Raw genomic sequence first — 21,093 nt, 5'->3', positions numbered from 1 at the left:
TCTCTGTTCCTCAGTTTCTACATCAACCTCCCATTAATGTCTCCTTAAGGAGGCTTGCAAGTAATTTGAAAGAAGATACTTTAAGAATAAGTTTTCCATTCCCCAACAAACTTTCATCTAATGGCAAATAAATGAAAGTGTGACTCTTAAAGAATACATGGTTCTAATGGATTAAGGACAGTGTGAGGGTAAAGAGAGTGAGAGTCTGGGGGAGGCTCCTGAGCCCCCAGGGAGCTCGGCCGGAGGCTCCTCACCTGGGGCCATATCATAATTCTGAATCATGTCTGATAACAGAGAACTGGAAGACAAGTCTCCAGGACCCCCCACCCCGTGCAAATGAGCAGTACCATTTTTAGCACTGGAGGCAAAGACCCTGTGTCAGCCAATCACAGTTTGAAACCTTTGACCTCTGTTCCAGAGGGAAAAAAACCCCAGGAATAAAATCGTCTCTATATTCTCAAGCACAAAGAAATGAAGTAAGAAGAAAGAGAAGGAAAGGCCAGAAATTTCTCCTCCATATGATTTTGAGCACACCATCCATGTTGGTTTTGATGCTGTTACTGGAGAATTCACTGGCATGCCAGAACAGTGGGCTCGACAGACCTCCAATATCACAAAACTAGAGCAAAAGAAGAATCCTCGGGCTGTGCTGGATGTCTTAAAGTTCTATGACTCCAACACAGTGAAGCAGAAATATCTGAGCTTTACTCCTCTTGAGAAAGATGGCTTCCCGTCTGGAACACCAGCACTGAATACCAAGCGTTCAGAAACAGCAGTAGTAACAGAAGATGATGATGATGATGAAGAGACTCCTCCTCCTGTTATTGCCCCATGACCAGATCATACAAAGTCAATTTATACACGGTCTGTAACTGATCCTATTCCTGCACAAGTTGGTGATTCTAATGTTGACAGTGGTGCTAAGACTTCAGACAAACAGACAAAGAAGGCCAAAATGACAGATGAAGAGATTATGGAGCAATTAAGAACTATTGTAAGCATAGGTGACCCTAAGAAAAAGTATACAAGATATGAAAAAATTGGGCAAGGGGTTTCTGGCACAATTTTCACTGCTACTGATGTGGCATTGGGACAAGTGGTTGCTATTAAGCAGATTAATTTACAGAAACAGCCAAAGAAGGAATTGATCATTAATGAGATTCTGGTGATGAAAGAATTAAACAATCTCAACATAGTTAACTTCTTCGACAGTTACCTGGTGGGCGATGAATTGTTTGTGGTAACGGAGTACCTCGCTGGGGGATCACTTACTGATGTTGTAACAGAGACCTGCATGGATGCAGCACAGATTGCTGCTGTATGCAGAGAGTGTTCACAGGCATTGGAGTTTTTACATGCTAATCAAGTGATCCATAGAGACATCAAAAGTGACAATGTGCCTTTGGACGTGGAAGGATCTGTTAAACTTACTGACTTTGGCTTCTGTGCCCAGATCACTCCTGAGTAGAGCAAGCGAAGTACTATGGTTGGAACGCCATACTGTATGGCACCAGAGGTGGTTACACGGAAAGCTTATGGCCCTAAAGTAGACATCTGGTCTCTGGGTATTATGGTCATTGAGAGGGTAGAAGGAGAGCCTCCATACCTCAGTGAAAATCCTTTGAGGGCCTTGTACCTGATAGTAACTAATGGAACCCCAGAACTTCAAAACCCAGAGAAACTTTCCCCAATATTTCGGGATTTCTTAAATCAATGTTTGGAGATGGATGTGGAGAAAAGGAGTTCAGCCAGAGAATTGTTACAACATCCCTTCCTGAAACTGGCCAAACCAGTTGGCCAAACCAGTCCAGCTTGACACCACTGATCATGGCAGCTAAAGAAGCATTGAAGAGTAACCATTAACATCATTGCTGTGGCCTCATATTCCTTTTTCCATTTTCTAAAAGAAGTCTTTTACTATATGAAAATTATTATTCTTTTGGGGTTTAAAGAAATGGTCTGCATAACATGGAGGGAAGAAACAAGCTACTGTTTCCTGAAGACAAGCAAGAAAAAATTGCAAAACAGAGTGACAACTTTCTATTGAATCCCTTCTTTAGGGTCCAAAAGGAATTGTGGACTGAATCATAGCCTCATGCCCTTCAGCAGAAAGCCCATCAGGGCCATTTATCATGCTTGAGATTTGCATTTTATTTTGCTGACTTTATTATAACAGATCCCATTCATTGTCCCTTTTGGGGTATTTTCAGTACTTGAATGGCAGATCTGAGTTTTTCAGAGTATGTGTTTTATCTGCTAGTCTTCTCTTCTCTCTTCTTCATAACTTTCTTTCCCCTGACTTGCTCCTTTTGAGTTGCTTTGAGAAATGTTTCTTATGCCTAAATTGGAGGCAAGTGTGATAGAAATGACATAGCTCCTTATATTGGCAAAGGAGTTCAATATGGTTTAACTTTGTATAGAAGTTAGAACCAGCTATTGTTACATGTAACATTTCAGTTCAGAATTTGAACTGAAGGAAGGGAAGAAAAGTATGTGATTTTTACCCTTTCTAACAAATGTGAAAGAGTTAATTTTTATAATTTCATAATAGTGAGTTTTTTGGCATTTGTTACATGTATAGAGAGAAGACTAATAACCTATATTTATAACTAAATCATTGAAACAGTAAAAGAGTCCCATTGACTATATTTTCTAACAGTTTCGTTTTTCTTTCTATGTCCTCTTCAGATTTGGCTTCAGGACTTTGTGCCGCTACTTTCCCCTTCCCTCCTTTTTCCCCTTCATTTTGGAAGTAAGTTTCTGTATATGTTGTAATTTTAGCTAGTTTGTTTGTTTTGTAATTAACCCTTTCTCACCCTACTCCTCACCCCCTTCCCATGGTAAATAATATAATAACCATTGAATTTTCAGAATTTAAAAGTTAACTTTTTTTTTCCATTTAAAGGTAAAAAATATTTGAAACTAGCAGAGACAAAGTGAGAGGCTTGAATCTTGGTGAGCTCTAAAATAATTAGATAAGATTACATTCATGAAAGAGAAATGTCATTTCCTTAGAGATGCAGCTTCTGACCAGTAAACTGTAAAGATTTGTTATAAACATTGTTCCCAACCCATTAGCAACATTTTTTTTTAGTTTAATAGACATTTAGTCTATCATTATATATAGTTGAACCACCTCTACACACAAAGTAATATGCTTTAAGATTTTCTGAGTGGGAAGGAATTTGGGTCCCAAAAGGTTTTTTGAGCCTGCTACATGTTTTCCAGAAATCATTTAAGTGGGCCTTTTAAAAGACCCTTGAAGAAAATACAAGGAAAATTGGTTTGCCAGAAATCCAGCAATTAGATTTCAAAATTAAACTACCTATTAAGATAGCAAACCAAGAACTGGGGCAACTCCTCTTCCATATTTCCTATGTACTCAACTCCACCCTGGGAAACAGAAGCTTAGTCTAGGGGAAGTCATGATGCCAGCAGAATGTGGTGGTATGCCCGACCACAACCAGTGGGTGGCCTGGCACGTTTGTGGAATGCTGAGGCTCTTGGGGGTAGTTTGAGCAGGGATGAGAAAAATAACTGTAGACCACACATAAAATCAGAAACCAATTGAACTTGTATTGACACCAACTACACGACTCTTCTTAGTAGCCTTATGGGAATGGATAAAGTGATGAGCCAAGATAACACTGATTAGACTTAGCAATGTTACTTTTAAATAAAACCAACCCTATTTTCCCCAAGGTGGCTTAGATTTCATAATGGGTCACAAACTAATACTACAAATAAAACATTTAAATTTTTGATCCAAGCCCCTTGTATCCTCCCACACTTGAAAGGGACCTGATGAACACCAATTTCCCAATCCTAGCATCACTAGCTTACAAGTCTTAGGGTTAAAAACTCCCTTCTCATTTACCTAATGTTCAATTTCCATCAGTTTCAATATACACTAGTGTAAATACCATGACTATTTTGCATGAAGTTAAGTATTCTACAGATCAGAGCCACGGGATTGAACCAGGAGCTCCCACCTTTTATGTGAACTTCAGTGGTACCATGGAGGCCAAGGCAATTTAATTTAGGCTAACCAGGATTTGTTTCAATTTGTAAGAGAAACAGCTTGCAACAGGTTTATTCAATTATCTTAAAAAATTGTGGCATTCCTTTACTTTCCGCCTTTTGGAAGCAGCAGTTACATATATGGAATAGCAGATTAAGTCTAAAAACGTGGGCCCTAGTCAACTTTATTTTTCGGCATAATGATCATGATAAACGATCATGACATCCTTCACATTTCCAAGGAAAACCCAATTTAAAGTTTGTCCTTGCCAAACTCCATAAAACAGCCACTTTAGAGTAAACCAGCAGAGCATTGCCTCACCCCAATAAAGCTGTAGGTTTCATCACATGCACCAACAAATCTACACGGCTAGTTTCTGCGCTCCTCTTTTACAGAATTTTACACCTATTGTTACCAGACAGCACTTTACACACGGACATATCAACTGCCTAATAAAGCAAAAACAAAGGCATTTCCCTTATTAGAAACAAGACACACCATCACTTAAAATCTTCAAACATTATTGCACTTTAACTTTCAGAATTTGACAATGCATTCAGTGAAGCAACCTGCAGACAACTAGTTTTAACAGACAGATTAAAAAACACTTTTAAGCAGACGTGGATGTCCTAAACTGTTTATTAGGTAAGAATTTTACAAACATTACTTATATTAGCGGTAGCGGTGGAGCTGGAGAGTATTGCGCCTTCTCCAGGCTGCGCGGCGAGAACCACCGATCGTGTGGTGGAACTTGTGGCCCTTGCCGAGGCCGCGGTTCTCCCTGCCTGCAGACGTCAGCCCTCGCATCTCCCTGTGCTTGTGGACTCGTTTGGTGATCCACTGGGTGTCAGGGTTTCTTCTGATAGCCTTATGGAAGGGATCAATGAGGATAACCTCAAAAAATTTGTACGTACAATCTTCACCCACCCAGTAAGAATTCAGGACCCTCAGGGCCCCACAGTGGCGTCCCGCTCGTTCCTCGGCAACAGACTGAAGGCTCCGGGCAAGTTTGAGCTGGTTGACGCCATGGTGGACAGGCTTGCAGTAGGTGGCGCCCTTCGGGACCGGGCGTTTGCGGCCACCGCGGCGCACGCGAACCCGATATATCACATAACCTTGCTTGGCCTTGTAGCCCAGCCTGCGCGCCTTGTCGGGCCGGGTGGGGCGCGGAGCCCGGTGCAGCGCCGAGAGCTGGCGGTACTGCCAGCAGCGCACCCTGAGCAGAAAGCGCATCACGTCCGACAGCTTCTTCCTCCACAGCTCCTGGATGTACTTGTAAGCGCCCATCTTGGCTCACCTGATGGCTGCCGCCAAACGGAAAGGAAGGACCCTTTCTCCTCCGTTACCAACATTTTTACTGTCTGTGAGAACTTAAGTGACAAAGTACTTCTTGGTAAATTCATGGGTCATTTGAGATGTTACTTTAGATTTTTTTCAAATAAGTAAATAGTATGTAAAAAACTGGAGAAAGAAAGAATAATGCAACGTGCTTGTTGATAGCAATACATTTTACATTTTAAAGATTTTAAAAAGGTCTGTGACCTGTAGGATTAATTATTAGGGTGCCCTCTTTTCTCCCTTCCCCTCCTCTCCTCTTCTCTCATCATTTTAATTGTTTGGATTTTGGAGGCAGTACTGCCCCTTCTGACATGCCAAGAGCCACATGAAAGAGAAAACTCTGTGCTTTGGTTCTGGCTTTTTATTCCCACCATTGGCTCCTAATTGACTTGCCATCCTGCAATAGTACAAATCATGAATAAAAATAATTTGGATGTTTTGGAGTACATTAGGAGAACTCAATAGAGTTTTATTTCCTATCATTCCCATCATATCTGTGTTAAGATACAGGTATAAGGACAGAAATGGCTGGTGGGTTTTTTGGTTTTTTAAAATTGGTAAGGCAGGAAGGTTTTCACAAAAATAAGATAATTAGTGAAACTTGTATCTAGAGCACTTAATGGTCTCTGTTTTCAATTTGATTCTTGATTTCATTTTTCTCTGGATTATATTGGCCTTCTACAGCTAGTACTAAATTACTTTACAGAAATAAGCTGGTTTGTTCCTGGTGGAAAGCTACAGTGTCTCTTGAGTTCCATATTTGAACATTCTTTGTAAATAGTTGTCTGAATGGATTATGATAAAGAAGATGCTACCAATGAAATAGAAAACCAACTACATGATATAAGACTGTGATCCTCATGACCACTCTAGAAGGTACTTCCATACATAAGTCATAAAGGCCATATTCACTGAATGCAGTGCCAATGCCCCATTTTTATGCCTGTGACTCAACAAAGGTCTTTTCAGTTTATAGAAGCAGTTTGGGATTTGTATTTACAACTTCTTTGACGGTTACCTGCATGTCCATTGCTGGCAACGGACTTTGTCATTAAAACCTGACTCCTAGGTTAAGGAGCTACAGTGTGGTTTATTCTTTACCTACTTGGATAAACTAAATTATAATAGAAATGTACTTTGGTTAATCCTGAAATGTGTCATTTTTGAATAATCTTAATCTTAAAAGCAACACAGAATTGTGATTTATTAATTTTAAATTAAAATATTCACATCTTGTTGCAAGAAAAATTATATCTGAAAAAAAAGAGAGAGAGTTTGAAAGAGCCAGAAATAATGATCAAAATAAATTCATGCATAATGATTACAATTGCTATTATTACAATGATACCATACTTCAATTTTTTAAACTCTTAGGTAATAAAGTTAGATGAAATATAAAACCTTCAAGTAGTATATCTACATTTTCATATTCCATTATGTCCTAATTATTAGTATTAATGCAATTAGTCATAAGAAATGAGAAGTCGCAGACCTACTACAGAATAGACTTGAGGGCATGGGGAGGGGGAAGGGTATGCTGGGACGAAGTGAGAGAGTGGCATAGACTTATATATACTACCAAATGTAAAATAGATAGCTAGTGGGAAGTAGCCGCATAGCACAGGGAGATCAGCTCAGTGCTTTGTGACCACCTAGAGGGGTGGGATAGGGAGGGTGGGAGGGAGGGAGATGCAAGAGGGAAGAGATATGGGAACATATGTATATGTATACCTGATTCACTTTGTTATAAATCAGAAACTAACACACCATTGTAAAGCAATTATACTCCAATAAAGATGTTAAAACAAAAAGAAAGAAATGAGAAGTATTTTTAATTAGTTGTAAATAAAGCACTAGAGCTGTTTATGGAAATCTAGTGGGAAAGTCAAAAGTTTATAAACATTTTACAGCTGTGCATATGTGTGCTATATCAATGAAGAGAAAAAGGTCTATAGATTGACTTAGTATCTACATTACATATACTATTTCATAAAGATGTTTAAATCTAATTTAAGCTGTAGAAGGGGGGTTGAATTTAAACATGTATAGGGCTCATTGTGGAGGGAAAAAAATGAAGTTATTAAATGAATTGTAAAATAGGTAGGGATTACATTGGATACTGATTTTTTTTTAATTAAAAAAAATTGTTTTGGCCACACTACACAGCATTCAGGATCTTAGTTCCCTGACCAGGGATTGAAACCATGGCCCCTGCAGTGGAAGCCCAGAGTCTTAACCACTGGACCACCAGGGAAGTCCCAGGATACCGATTCTTTACTATCTACTATTAGAAATAATTCTAGTGGGTTTGGGGTAGAGAGAGGCTTCTCTCAAACTATGTTGCTCAAATAGTTATCTGAAAGATCTTTTTTTTTTAAGATTAATTCGTTCAGTTAAATTACTTTGCAGCCACCATAATAACAATTGATTCAGGGAAGAATCACCAAGAGATTTTAACACCATTGGGTAAAAGTGTGTTGGGAAACATGGTTTTAACACAGTTTAAAAGTATATCCTCAAAAATTACTTATAAATTACAAAAGGCAAGAAAAGTACAATGGAGAAATGATGGACACAGCTTAATCAAGTGATCAAAATTAATATCAACAATAATAGGATAAACTAACACCGTATACCTCCTGATGTTATGCATGAGAAAACTCAACATCACTTATATGGTAGTCCTCCCCAAAATCCATGACCTAAATCTAATAATGAGGAAACAATCATATAAACCAAAACTTGGGGACAGTCTAAAAAACAACAGGCCTGTGCTCCTCAAAAATATGAATTTCATGAAAAACAAAGAAAAACTGAAGAACTGAGACAAACACTCTAACAAGACATGACAGCTCAAGGCAGTGCATGATCTTGGCTTGGAAAAAAATGTTATAAAAGACATTAAGACAATAGGTAAAATTTTAATATGGGCTGAATATTATATAATTATTCTGTAACAATGTTAAATTTCCTGATTTCAATCATTGTATTATAGTCACGTAAGAGAATGTCATTGTTATTAATAAATACACACAATACATTATGGGCCAGAGGGTCTTGAGGTCAGCAACTTGCAAATATTCAGCAGAATTATAATAATTCAGAGAGAGAGAGAAGGGAGGAAAAAAACATTGCAATACTCTTGCAACTTTTTATTGGATGTCTACTGCTTGCCAGACAATATGTCAGGCACTAGAAATAACAGATTAATGAAATATTTCTTTTCCTCAGAGGACTTGGAGCTCTCGTGGAGAGAAAGACATAGATATGCTGCATAATCATGGGGTGAGCAAAATAATATTGAAATCTACACAAGGTCCTGAGGAGCACAATGGGGAGCACCTCTCTGCACTTGGTTGAAGGCTTCACAGAGCAGATGACGTTGGAGTTGGGACTCAAAGGATGAGGAGAAATTTGTAAGTGAGCAAGAGGAGAAAGGGGGTTCCAGGCAGAATGACAGCATGTGCAAGGGCACAGGAGAGGTATTAGGCACCCCAAATAGAATCCATCCAAGGCCTCAAGAGCCTACGTTTGGCATGCAGAGGACTTGGTTAAGCCTGCTTTGGTGCTCACAAGGCAAGCTGTATGAGCTCTTAAGGTATGATGAGTCTAATGGCGACCTCGCTTTTCTGAAATGCCTGAACTAAGAGGGAGGGATAGAAAAGGGGACCTGGGCAGAGTTTCTCCATCTTCAACCATAAACCTCTTTAACTCCATTTAATTTGACCAACATTGCTTTGTATACCAGTGTCCAAGGTTTCTGTTCTTCCTCTGTGGACCATTCAACAAGAAAATGGAAAGATGCCATCACTAATGTTCTATGCCGGGGCTCTCAGACTTGAGCATTGCATCAGAATCACCCAGAAGACCTGTCGAAACCCAGCTTCTGAAGCCCACCTCCAGAGGTTATGATTCAGTATGTCTGGGGTGGGACCTGAGAATTTACCTGCTGAGCTGATCCAAGGAACCACATTTTAAAAAACATTCTTTGGGGCTTCCCCGGTGGCGCAGTGGTTGAGAATCTGCCTGCCAATGCAGGGGACACGAGTTCGAGCCCTGGTCTGGGAAGATCCCACATGCCGCGGAGCAACTGGGCCCGTGAACCACAATTACTGAGCCTGTGCGTCTGGAGCCTGTGCTCCACAGAGAACAAAAGAGGCAGCGATAGTGAGAGGCCCACACATGGTGATGAAGAGTGGACCCCGCTTGCCACAACTAGAGAAAGCCCTTGCACAGAAACGAAGACCCAACACAGCCATAAATTAATTAATTAATTTAAAAAATTTTTTAAAAAAAACATTCTTTGGAGAGACCTTCAAGATGACGGAGGAGTAAGACGTGAAGATCACATTCCTCCCCACAAATACATCAGAAATACATCTACATGTAGAACAACTCCTGCAGAACACCTACTGAATGCTGGCAGAAGACCTCAGACCACCCAAAAGGCAAGAAACTCCCCACGTACCTAGGTAGGGCAAAAGAATAAACAGAGACAAAAGGATAGGGACGGGACCTGCACCTCTGGGAGGGAGCTGTGAAGGAGGAAAGGTTTCCACACAGTAGGAAGCCCCTTCACTGTCAGAGATGGAGGGTGGCGGTGGGGAAGCTTCTGAGCCATGGAGCAGAGCGCAGCAACAGGGGTGCGGAGGGCAAAGCGGAGAGATTCCCGCACAGAGGATCGGTGCCGACTGGCACTCACCAGCCCGAGAGGCTTGTCTGCTCACCCGCCAGGGCGGACAGGGGCTGGGAGCTGAGGCTCGGGCTTCGAAGGTCGGATCCCAGGGAGAGGACTGGAGTTGGCTGCGTGAACACAGCCTGAAGGGGGCTAGTGCACCACAGCTAACCGAGAGGGAGTCTGGGGAAAAGTCTGGACCTGCCAAAGAGGCAAGAGACCAGTGTTTCGGAGTGCGCGAGGAGAGGGGATTCAGAGCACCACCTAAACGAGCTCCAGAGACAGGCATGAGCCGCGGCTATCACTGCATACACCAGAGATGGGCATGAGACACTAAGGCTGCTGCTGAAGCCACCAAGAAGCCTGTGTGCAAGCACAGGTCACTGTCCCCTCTCAGGAGCCTGTGCAGCCCGTCACCTCCCCTCCCGGGAGCCTGTGCAGCCTGCCACAGCCAGGGTCCCGTGATTCAGGGACAACTTCCCCGAGAGAACACAATGCCCGCCTCAAGCTGGTGCAACGTCATACTGGCCTCTGCTGCCACAGCCTCGCCCTACACTCCATACCCTTCCCTTCCCCTGGCCTGAGTGAGCCAAAGCCCCCTAATCAGCTGCTACTTTAACTCCGTCCTGTCTGGGTGAAGAACAGACACCCTCAGGAGACCTACACTCAGAGGCAGGGCCAAATCCAAAGCTGAACCCCAGGAGCTGTGCAAACAAAGAAGAGAAAGGGAAATTTCTCCCAGCAGCCACAGAAGCAGAGGATTCAATCTCCACAATCAACGAGATGTACCCGGCATCTCTGGAATACCTGAATAGACAACGAATCATCCCAAACTTGAAGCAGTGAACTTTGGGAGCAACTATAGACTTGGGGTTTGCTTTCTGCAACCAATTTTTTTCTGGCTTTATGTTTATCTTACTTTAGTATTTAGAGTTTATTGCCATTGGTAGATTTGTTTGTTGATTTGGTTGCTCTCTCTCGTTTTTTTTATATAGAATTTTTTTTCCTTTTTCTCTTTTGGTGAGTGTGCATGTGTATGCTTCTTTGTGTGATTTTGTCTATATAGCTTTGCTTTTACTATTTGTCCTAGGGTTCTGTCTGTTCCTTTTTTGTTTTCTTTTGTTTTGTTTTTTACAATAGTTTTTAATGCTTCTTAGCATTGGTGGATCTGTTTTTTGGTTTCATTGCTCTCTTCTTTCTTTCTTTTTTTTCCCCTTTTTTAATTGCTTTTTAATTTTTTTATTTTAATAACTTTATTTAATTAATTTATTGATTTTTCTTTCTTTTTTCTCCCCTTTCTTCCGAGCCACGTGGCAGACAGGGTCTTGGTGCTCCAGCCAGGTGTCAGGTCTGTGCCTCTGAGGTGGGAGAGCCGAGTTCAGCACATTGGTCCACCAGAGACCTCCCAGCTCCACATAATATCAAACGGTGAAAATCTCCCAGATATCTCCATCTCAATGCTAAGACCCAGCTCCACTCAACGAGCAGCAAGCTACAGTGCTAGACACTGTATGCCAAACAACTAGCAAGATAGGAATAAAACCCAACCCATTAGTACAGAGACTGCCTAAAATCAAAATAAGGTCACAGACACCCCAAAACACACCACCAGACATGGTCCTGTCTACTGGAAAGAGAAGATCCAGCCTCATCAGCCAGAACACAGGCACCAGTTCCCTCCACCAGGAAGCCTACACAACCGACTGAATGAACTTTACCCACTGGAGGCAATCACCAAAAACAATGGGAACTACGAACCTGCAGCCTGTGAAAAGGAGACCCCAAACAGAGTAAGTAAAGCAAAATGAGAAGACAGAGAAACACACAGCAGATGAAGGAGCAAGGTAAAAACCCAACAGAACAAACAAATAAAGAGGAAATAGGCAATCTACCTGGAAAAGAATTCAGAGTACTGATAATGAACATGATCCAAAACCTTGGAAATAGAATGCAGAAAATAAAAGCAACATTGAACAAGGACCTAGAAGAACTAAAGAGCAAACAAACAACGATGAACAACACAATAATGAAATTAAAAATTCTCTAGAAGGAATCAATAGCAGAATAACTGAGGCAGAAGAACACATAAGTGACCTGGAAGATAAAATAGTGGAAATAACTACTGCAGAGCAGAAAAAAGAATAAGGAATGTAAAAGATTGAGGACAGCTTCAGAGACCTCTGAAACAACAGTAATATACCAACATTCGAATTATAGGGGTCCAAGAAGAAGAAGAGAAAAAGAAAGGGACTGAGAAAATATTTGAAGAGACTATAATTGAAAACTTCCCTAATATGGGAAAGGAAATAGTCAATCAAGTCCACAAAGTGCAGAGAGTTCCATACAGGATAAATCCATGGAGAAACATGCCAAGACACATATTAATCAAACTATCAAAAATTAAATACAAAGAAAAAATATTAAAAGCAGCAAGTGAAAAACAACCAATAGCATACAAGGGAATCCCCATAAGGTTAACAGCTGACCTTTCAGCAGAAACTCTGCAAACCAGAAGGGAGTAGCAGGACATATTTAAAGTGATGAAAGGGAAAAAACTACAGTTAAGTTAGTCTACACAGCAAGGCTCTCATTCAGATTTGACAGAGAAATTAAAACATTTACAGACAAGCAAAAGCTAGGAGAATTCGACACCACCAAACCAGCTTTACAACAACTGCTAAAGGAACTGCTCTAGGCAGGAAACACAAAAGAAGGAAAAGACCTACAATAACAAACTCAAAACAATTAAGAAAATGGTAATAGGAATATACATATTGATAACTACCTTAAATGTAAATGGGTTAGATGATCCAATCAAAAGACGTAGACTGGCTGAACGAATACAAAAACAAGACCGCTATATATGCTGTCTACAAGAGACCCACTTCAGACTTAGGGACACATACAGACAGAAATTGAGGGGATGGAAAAAGATATTCCATGCAAATGGAAATCAAAAGAAAGCTAGAGTAGCAATTCTCATATCAGACAAAATACACTTTAAAATAAAGACTATTACAAGAGACAAAGAAGGACACTACATAATGATCAAGGGATCAATCCAAGAAGAAGATATAACAATTATGAATATTTATGCACCCAACATAGGAGCACATCAATACATAAGGCAAATGCTAGCAGCCATAAAAGGGGAAATTGACAGTAACACAATTATAGTAGAGGACTTTAACACCCCCTTGCACCAATGGACAGATAATCCAAAATGAAAATAAATAAGGAAACACAAGCTTTAAATGATACATTAAACGAGATGGACTCAATTGATATTTATAAGACATTCCAGCTGAAAACAACAGAATACACTTCTCATGTGCTCACGGAACATTGGCCAAGATAGATCATATCTTGGGTCACAAATCAAGCCTTGGTAAATTTAAGAAAATTGAAATTGTATCAAGTATCTTTTCTGACCACAATGCTATGAGACTAGATACCAGTTAAAGGAAAAGTCTGTAAAAATACAAACACATGGAAGCTAAACAATACAATACTAAATAACCAAGAGATCACTGAAGAAATCAAAGAGGAAATCAAAAAATACATAGAAATAAATGACAATGAAAACAGGACAACTCAAAACCTATGGGATGCAGCAAAAGCAGTTCTAAGAGGGAAGTTCATAGCAGTACAATCCAACCTCAAGAAACAAGAATCATCTCAAATAAACAACCTAACCTTACACCTAAAGCAATTAGAGAAAGAAGAACAAAAAAACCCAAAGTTATCAGAAGGAAAGAAATCGTAAAGATCAGATCAGAAATAAATGAAAAAGAAATGAAAGAAACAATAGCAAAGATAAATAAAACCAAAAGTTGCTTCTTTGAGAAGGTAAACAAAATTGATACACCATTAGCCAGACTCATCAAGAAAAAAAGGGAGAAGACTCAAATCAATAGAATTAGAAAGAAAAAGGAGAAGTAACAGCTGACAATGCAGAAATAAAAAGGATCATAAGAGATTACTACAGACAACTATATGCCAATAAAACGGACAATCTGGAAGAAATCGACAAATTCTTAGAAAAACACAACCTTCCGAGACTGAAGCAGGAAGAAACAGAAAATATAAACAGACCAATCACAGGCACTGAAATTGAGATGGTGATTAAAAATCTTCCAATAAACAAAAGCCCAGTGCCAGATTGCTTCATAGGCGAATTCTACCAAACATTTACAAAAGAGATAACACCTATCCTTCTCAAACTCTTCCAAAATATAACAGAGGGAGGAACACTCCCAAACTCATTCTACGAGGCCACTATCACCCTGATAACAAAAGCAGACAAAGATATCACAAAGAAAGTATACTACAGGCCAATATCACTGAGGAACATACATGCAAAAATCCTCAATAAAATACTAGCAAACAGAATACAACAGCACATTAAAACATCATACACCATGATCACATGGGGTTTATCCCAGGAATGCCAAGATTCTTCAATATATGCAAATGAATCAATGTGATACACCTTTTTACCAAATTGAAGGAGAAAAACAATATGATAATCTCAATAGATGCAGAAAAAGCTATTGACAAAATTCAACACCCATTTATGGTAAAAATAAAAACCCTTCAGAAAGTAGGCATAGAGGGAACTTACCTCAACATAATAAAGACTATATATGGCACACCCACAGCCAACATCATTCTCAATGGTGAAAAACTGAAACCATTTCCTCTAAGATCAGGAACAAGACAAGCTTGTGCACTCTCACCATTATTATTCAACATAGTCTTCGAAGTTTTAGCCACAGCAATCAGAAAAGGAAAAGAAATAAAAGAAATCCAAATTGGAAAAGAAGTAAAACCACTACTGTTTGCAGATGACATGGTACTATACATAGAGAATCCTAAAGATGCTACCAGAACACTACTAGATCTAATCAATGAATTTGGTAAAGTAGCAAGATATAAATTAATGCACAGAAATCTCATTTATTCCTATACACTAATGATGAAAAATCTGAAAGAGAAATTAAGGAAACACTCCCATTTACCATTGTAACAAAAAGGATAAAATAACTAGCAATAAACCTACCTAAGGAGACAAAAGACCTGTATGAAGAAAACTATGACACTGATAAAAGAAATTAAGAATGATACAAACAGAGGGAGAGATAAACCATGTTCTTGGATTGGAAGAATCAACATTTTGAAAATGACTATACTACCCAAAGCAATCTACAGATTCAATGCAATCCCTATCAAACTACCAATGGCATTTTTCACAGACTACAACAAAAAATTTCACAATTTGTATGGAAACACAAAAGCAATCTTGAGAAAGAAAACTGGAGTGGGAGCAATCAGGCTCCTGGACTTCAGACTATACTACAAATCTACAGTAATCAAGACAGTATGGTACTGGCACAAAAACAGAAATATAGATCAATGGAACCTGATAGAAAGTCCAGAGATAAACCCATGCACATATGGTCACTTTATTTTTGATAAAGGAGGCAAGAATATACAATGGAGAAAAGACAGCCTCTTCAGTAAGTGGTGCTGGTAAAACTGGACAGCTATATGTAAAAGAATGAAATTAGAACACTCCCTAACATCATACACAAAAATAAACTCAAAATGGATTAAAGACCTAAATGTAAGGCCAGGCACTATAAAACTCTTTGAGGAAAACATAGGCAGAACACTCCATGACGTAAATCACAGCAAGATCCTTTTTGACCCACCTCTTAGAGAAATGGAAACAAAAACAAAAATAAACAAATGGGACCTAATGAAACTTAAAAGCTTTTGCACAGCAAAGGAAACCATAAACAAGACGAAAAGACAACCCTCAGAATGGGAGAAAACATTTCAAATGAAGCAACTGACAAAGGATTAATTTCCAAAATTTACAAGCAGCTCGTGCAGTTCAATATCAAAAAAAACAAACAACCCAGGCTTCCCTGGTGGCGCAGTCGTTGAGAGTCTGCCTGCCGATGCAAGGGACACAGGTTCGTGCCCCGGTCCGGGAAGATCCCTCATGCCCCACAGCGGCTAGGCCGGTGAGCCATGGCCGCTGAGCCTACACGACCGGAGCCTGTGCTCTGCAACGGGAGAGGCCACAACAGTGAGAGGCCTGCATACCGCCAAAAACAACCAACAACAACAACAAACCACCCAATCCAAACATGGACAGAAGACTGAAATAGACATTTCTCCAGAGAAGATACACAGATTGCCAACAAACACATTAAAGAATGCTCAACATCACTAATCATTACAGAAATGCAAATCAAAACTGCAATGAGGTATCACCTCACACCAGTCAAAATGGTCATCATCAAAAAATCTACAAACAATAAATGCTGGAGAGAGTGTGGAGAAAAGGGAGCCCTCTAGCACTGTTGGTGGAAATGTAAATTGTTACAGCCACTATGGAGAACAGTATGGAGGTTCCTTAAAAAACTAAACATAGAACTACCATATGACCCAGCAATCCCACTACTGGGCATATACCCTGAGAAAACCATAATTCAAAAAGAGTCATGTACCACAATGTTCATTGCAGCTCTATTTACAATAGCCAGGATGTGGAAGCAACCTAAGTGTCCATTGACAGATGAATGGATAAAGAAGATGTGGCACACATATACAATGGAATATTACTCAGCCATAAAAAGAAACGAAATTGAGTTATTTGTAGTGAGGTTGATGGACCTAGAGTCTGTCATACAGAGTGAAGTCAGAAAGGGAAAAATAAATACCATACGCTAACACATATATATGGAATCTAAAAATAAAACAGGTTCTGAAGAACCTAGGGTCAGGAGAGGAATAGAGACGCAGACGTAGAGAATGGACTTAAGGACATGGGGAGGGGAAAGGGTATGCTGGGACAAAGTGAGAGAGTGGCATGGACATATATACACTACGAAATGTAAAATAGATAGCTAGTGGGAAGCAGCCGCATAGCACAGGGAGATCAGCTCAGTGCTTTGTGACCACCTAGAGGGGTGGGATAGGGAGGGGTGGGAGGGAGACGCAAGAGGGAAGAAATATGGTGGTATATGTATATGTATAGCTGATACACTTTGTTATAAAGCAGAAACTAACACACCATTGTAAAGCTATTATACTGCAATAAAGATGTTAAAAAAATAAAAATAAAACCCATCCTCTATACATTCAGCATGCAATGGTTCCCACTCAGGTAGACATCTGCTCCATTTACCTTCAACAGCATTTCTAGCTCCAGGTGGAGAAAATCAAGTGTCTACTATCAACTACGTAGGGAAAGGGAAGAGAAGACCAATTAAAGAATGTTTTGTTTGTATATACATGACTGAGAGGTAAGCAAAAGCTTCAAAATATTTGGATGAAAGACCCAATGCTAATGTGCAAGGTTAAGTTAACGCATTTTTTTTCAGTTTGATTTCTAATATACTTTATCCTCTGAAGTCCAGAGATATGTTCCCTTTTAATTTTTTTTCCAGTCACTTAAGCACGGTTATTTCAAGCACTGTATTTTTGGCTTTCTCACAAGACAGTCCTGCAGTGTATCACATCTGGGCAACAGGAAGCTCCAGAAGACAAACAACTGGGGGACATGAACAGATTCTTCTGTACACATCACAGTAGAATCCACACAGCCTGTTTGACAGTTGAAATAAAACTAAAGGTTAGCCTTTAACCTATCGTATAAACATTAACATTTGCTTCCCGTATCCATTCACAAGTCTTATGACAGCTTGGATATACATATAAAACTTCGTTGTAGACTATTTGAGGGAGGATGTGCCAAACACTTCAATGGCAATTAATGTGTCATCAGGGTTGGAAAAAAAATAATAAGATGCAGAATCACGCAGCATTCCTCCAGGGAGGGTTAAGGATTACAATACCGGAGTTCAGCAGAGCTCGTACAATGCAATAAATGGGGCTGTTGGCCGTGATACTTCCATCACGGCCTAATTAGAAGACTAGCACACAATTAATTTGGAAGGTGTTTAAAATTTTGGAACTGAACAAAATCTCAGTTGTTGGGAAGTTTTCAAGTAGTTTCCCATAAAGCCTGGTTCATACCTCAGCTATGCCATTAACCATGTTGCTTGTCATCCGCTTGATTGTTTACTTCCCTCACCGGGCTCTGAACACACAGAAGGTGGAGCTTCTGTCTGGGAAATATTTGTAGTGTTGGGTACATTGAAGCCAACTAATAGATCTTTTCCTTTTTTGATCATTATATAAAAGATTGAACAAACTTCTAAATGATTCAATTCATGTGGGATCCCCCCAGACCGGGGCACGAACCCGTGTCCCCTGCATCGGCAGGCGGACTCCCAACCACTGCGCCACCAGGGAAGCCCCCCTGCTACATTCTTGTCTCATGGCTTCCTGTAGTCTTTTGAACTCTCTAAGGCTCAGTTCTTCTCAACATAAAATAGAGACCACTTGCCATCACCACTTGGCAGAGCTACGGTGAGGTCGGCGTAAGCTAATGGGAAAGGAAGAACTTTGTAAAAAGCCATAATATTTAAGAGGTTACCATCACCATTGTCAAGCAATAATGTATGGAACAAAATCCCCTAAATTTAGTCCTTTCTCATTGACAGAACCAAACCTCAGCATTTTTTTTATTCCAGGAGAGGTGCTTTGCTTGAATCAAGGGGCTGTGACTGCATATTTGTTTCATTAAGCCTAGGAAATAACCATGCTATGATGAAAGTGACATTTTGGATTATAGCAGACTTTTACAGCAATGAGAGAAGACTCCCTAAATCAAAGGAGTGGGGTACCAGGTGTGACAGCAAGCTTGTGGCAGTGTGGCATCTAGCTTTTCTAGATGAGAAAAGCTCTTTTAAACTAGCTATCTATGCTCTTTGAGCTAAATGTTTTCCTTTTGCCCCCAGGACTTCAGCTTAAAATCACTAAGTGCCATTAAACTGTTCTTTGTATCTTTTCTAAATATCTTAAATAGTTTATAATAAATTTTTTTAAGACAAATTGAAAAAAACCCACTAAATGCAGCAACACTAACCTATCCAGCCCTCAGAAAGATAAAGCTATTTCTTTACGGATTGTGGGATGCATTGGCTAGGCTACAGAACTTTCTAAAGATTACTTAATTACAATCTGCAGATTCAGAATATTCACTTACTCCTTCCCTCTTCCTAGAAATCTGCACACCATTCCTCAGCTCCAATACACGTGCACACGTGCACACACATGCACGCAAACACACACACCTGGCAGTCTCTTATTCATCTTTCAAAACCCAGCTCAAATGTCACCTCCCTGACTCCAGCCTGCTGACAAATCGCTCCCTTTTCTGTGCTCCCTCTCTGAACTTTGTCCATTTATTTCAATAAGTAACTGGGATTTGTTAAGACTGTGTCTTCATCACTTATATACACTCAGCACCTAGAACAGTTCCCATCTTGCCTCTTTCCTTTTTTTCTCCCTTCCTTTCCTCTTCCTCCCTTCCTTCATTTCTCCCAGTTCATGCACCTGTAGCCTGGGAACATAGCCCCAAACCATGGAGTCCTCATTAACTCCTCCCCCATATGCCCACCCCAAATCCAAACTGTCAGGAAATCCTCTCAGCTCTGCCTCTAAAGCTGCATATTCAGAAACTGATCCTCTCTCCAGCCCTACTGCAAACAGCCTGGGTTGAGCCTCTGTCATCTTTCTTTCTTGATTACTGCAACCGTCACGGGTGTCCCTTTTAACCTCTCTCCCTGAAGGTCAAATCTCAACATATATCCAGGGAAATCCTTTGAAAACCTAAGTCACCTCTGCTCAAATCCTTCCAATGGCTCCCTGGTTCACTCAGAGAGAATGTTCTATACACAGATTCAGAGGCACTCTTGGGTAGATTGGTGCCCCCTAGGCTTTTTGTGTGTGTGTGTGTGTGTGGTACACGGGCCTCTCACTGCTTTGGCCTCTCCTGTTGCGGAGCACAGGCTCCGGACGCGCAGGCTCAGCGGCCATGGCTCACAGGCCCAGCCACTCCGCGGCATGTGGGATCTTCCTGGACCGGGGCACGAACTCGTGTCCCCTGCATCGGCAGGCAGACTCTCAACCACTGCACCACCAGGGAAGCCCAAGGCCATTATTTTTTGATACATGGAGGACCAAGCCACCTGGGTTCACTTTTACATTTTAGTGACAATTATATTTTTAACTCATTTGTATTAAAAATATAATCAGAACAAACAGCATAAAAGTAAACATTTGGCAAATTTTGTAGAATGAGTAAAACCAGATCATGGGCACAGTATTTGAAGGGGTCTTGGTGTAAGACCTCTGAGAACTCGTGACTGAACTGATCTGGGAATGCAACCCATGACCAAGGTGGGGACAGAGGTGGTGGGAACGGTGAATCTTTCAAAATGCACAGCCACAAAGACTCATTTAGATCGTGAATTGCTCAAACATAAGGAACAAGTTTAGGTTGGAGTATTTGGACAAAACATGATCTTTTTTAAGGAGTCATTGTGTCTTCAGGCTCAGGATATTTTAGGCCAACGTATCAGGTAGACCATATTCATCATTTCACTTCCTAATGACTCTGTAATATGCCATACCTGCTGTTTCTGCAAAACATGTACACAGGGCCTCATCACTCTTGGCCAGTGGCAGAATAAACACATCCATAGACCTTTCAGTATCCATTCTTTCTTTTTTATATATATATTTATTTATTTACTTATTTATTTGGTTGCACCAGTTCTTAGTTGTGGCACGTGGGATCTTCGTTGCGGCAAAGCAAGCTCTTAGTTGCAGCATGTGGGATCTAGTTCTCTCACCAGGGATCGAACCCGTGCCCCCTGCATTGGGAGCATGGAGAGTCTTAGTCCCTGGACCACCAGGTAAGTCCCCTCAGTGTCCATTCTTATGAGTCAGAAACTACCAGACAGAGTTCTCTGATGGCCTGGGGGCTACACACTCAGGGGCCAAAACAAAAAAAGAATCCTTCTCTATTTTGTATGCCCCGGGCTTGTTTCTTAGCCTCTGAAGATCCATATAAAAGAGAATAAAAAATGTGATCGATTTTTCCCCTGTAGATCTTGTGGAATAATTCTCAGCC

General features: G+C 40.4%; 1 protein-coding gene and 1 pseudogene across 1 annotated transcript; one reads left to right on the top strand and one right to left on the bottom strand.

Annotated features, from left to right (window-relative positions):
• Nucleotides 1-280: 280 nt before the first annotated feature.
• Nucleotides 281-1,863, top strand: LOC101281663 (serine/threonine-protein kinase PAK 2-like; annotated as a pseudogene).
• Nucleotides 1,864-4,646: 2,783 nt separating this feature from the next.
• LOC101281408 (60S ribosomal protein L15-like) lies at nt 4,647-5,356 on the bottom strand. Its single transcript, XM_033432008.2, has one exon. It carries the CDS (start codon nt 5,306-5,308, stop codon nt 4,694-4,696), a length of 615 nt encoding a protein of 204 aa, XP_033287899.1. The 5' UTR covers nt 5,309-5,356; the 3' UTR covers nt 4,647-4,693.
• Nucleotides 5,357-21,093: the final 15,737 nt, after the last annotated feature.

This window comes from Orcinus orca, chromosome 5, assembly GCF_937001465.1.
Source record: "Orcinus orca chromosome 5, mOrcOrc1.1, whole genome shotgun sequence".
In the NCBI taxonomy this organism is placed as follows: Eukaryota; Metazoa; Chordata; class Mammalia; order Artiodactyla; family Delphinidae; genus Orcinus; species Orcinus orca.
This window is presented reverse-complemented; position numbering and strand designations above follow the sequence as displayed.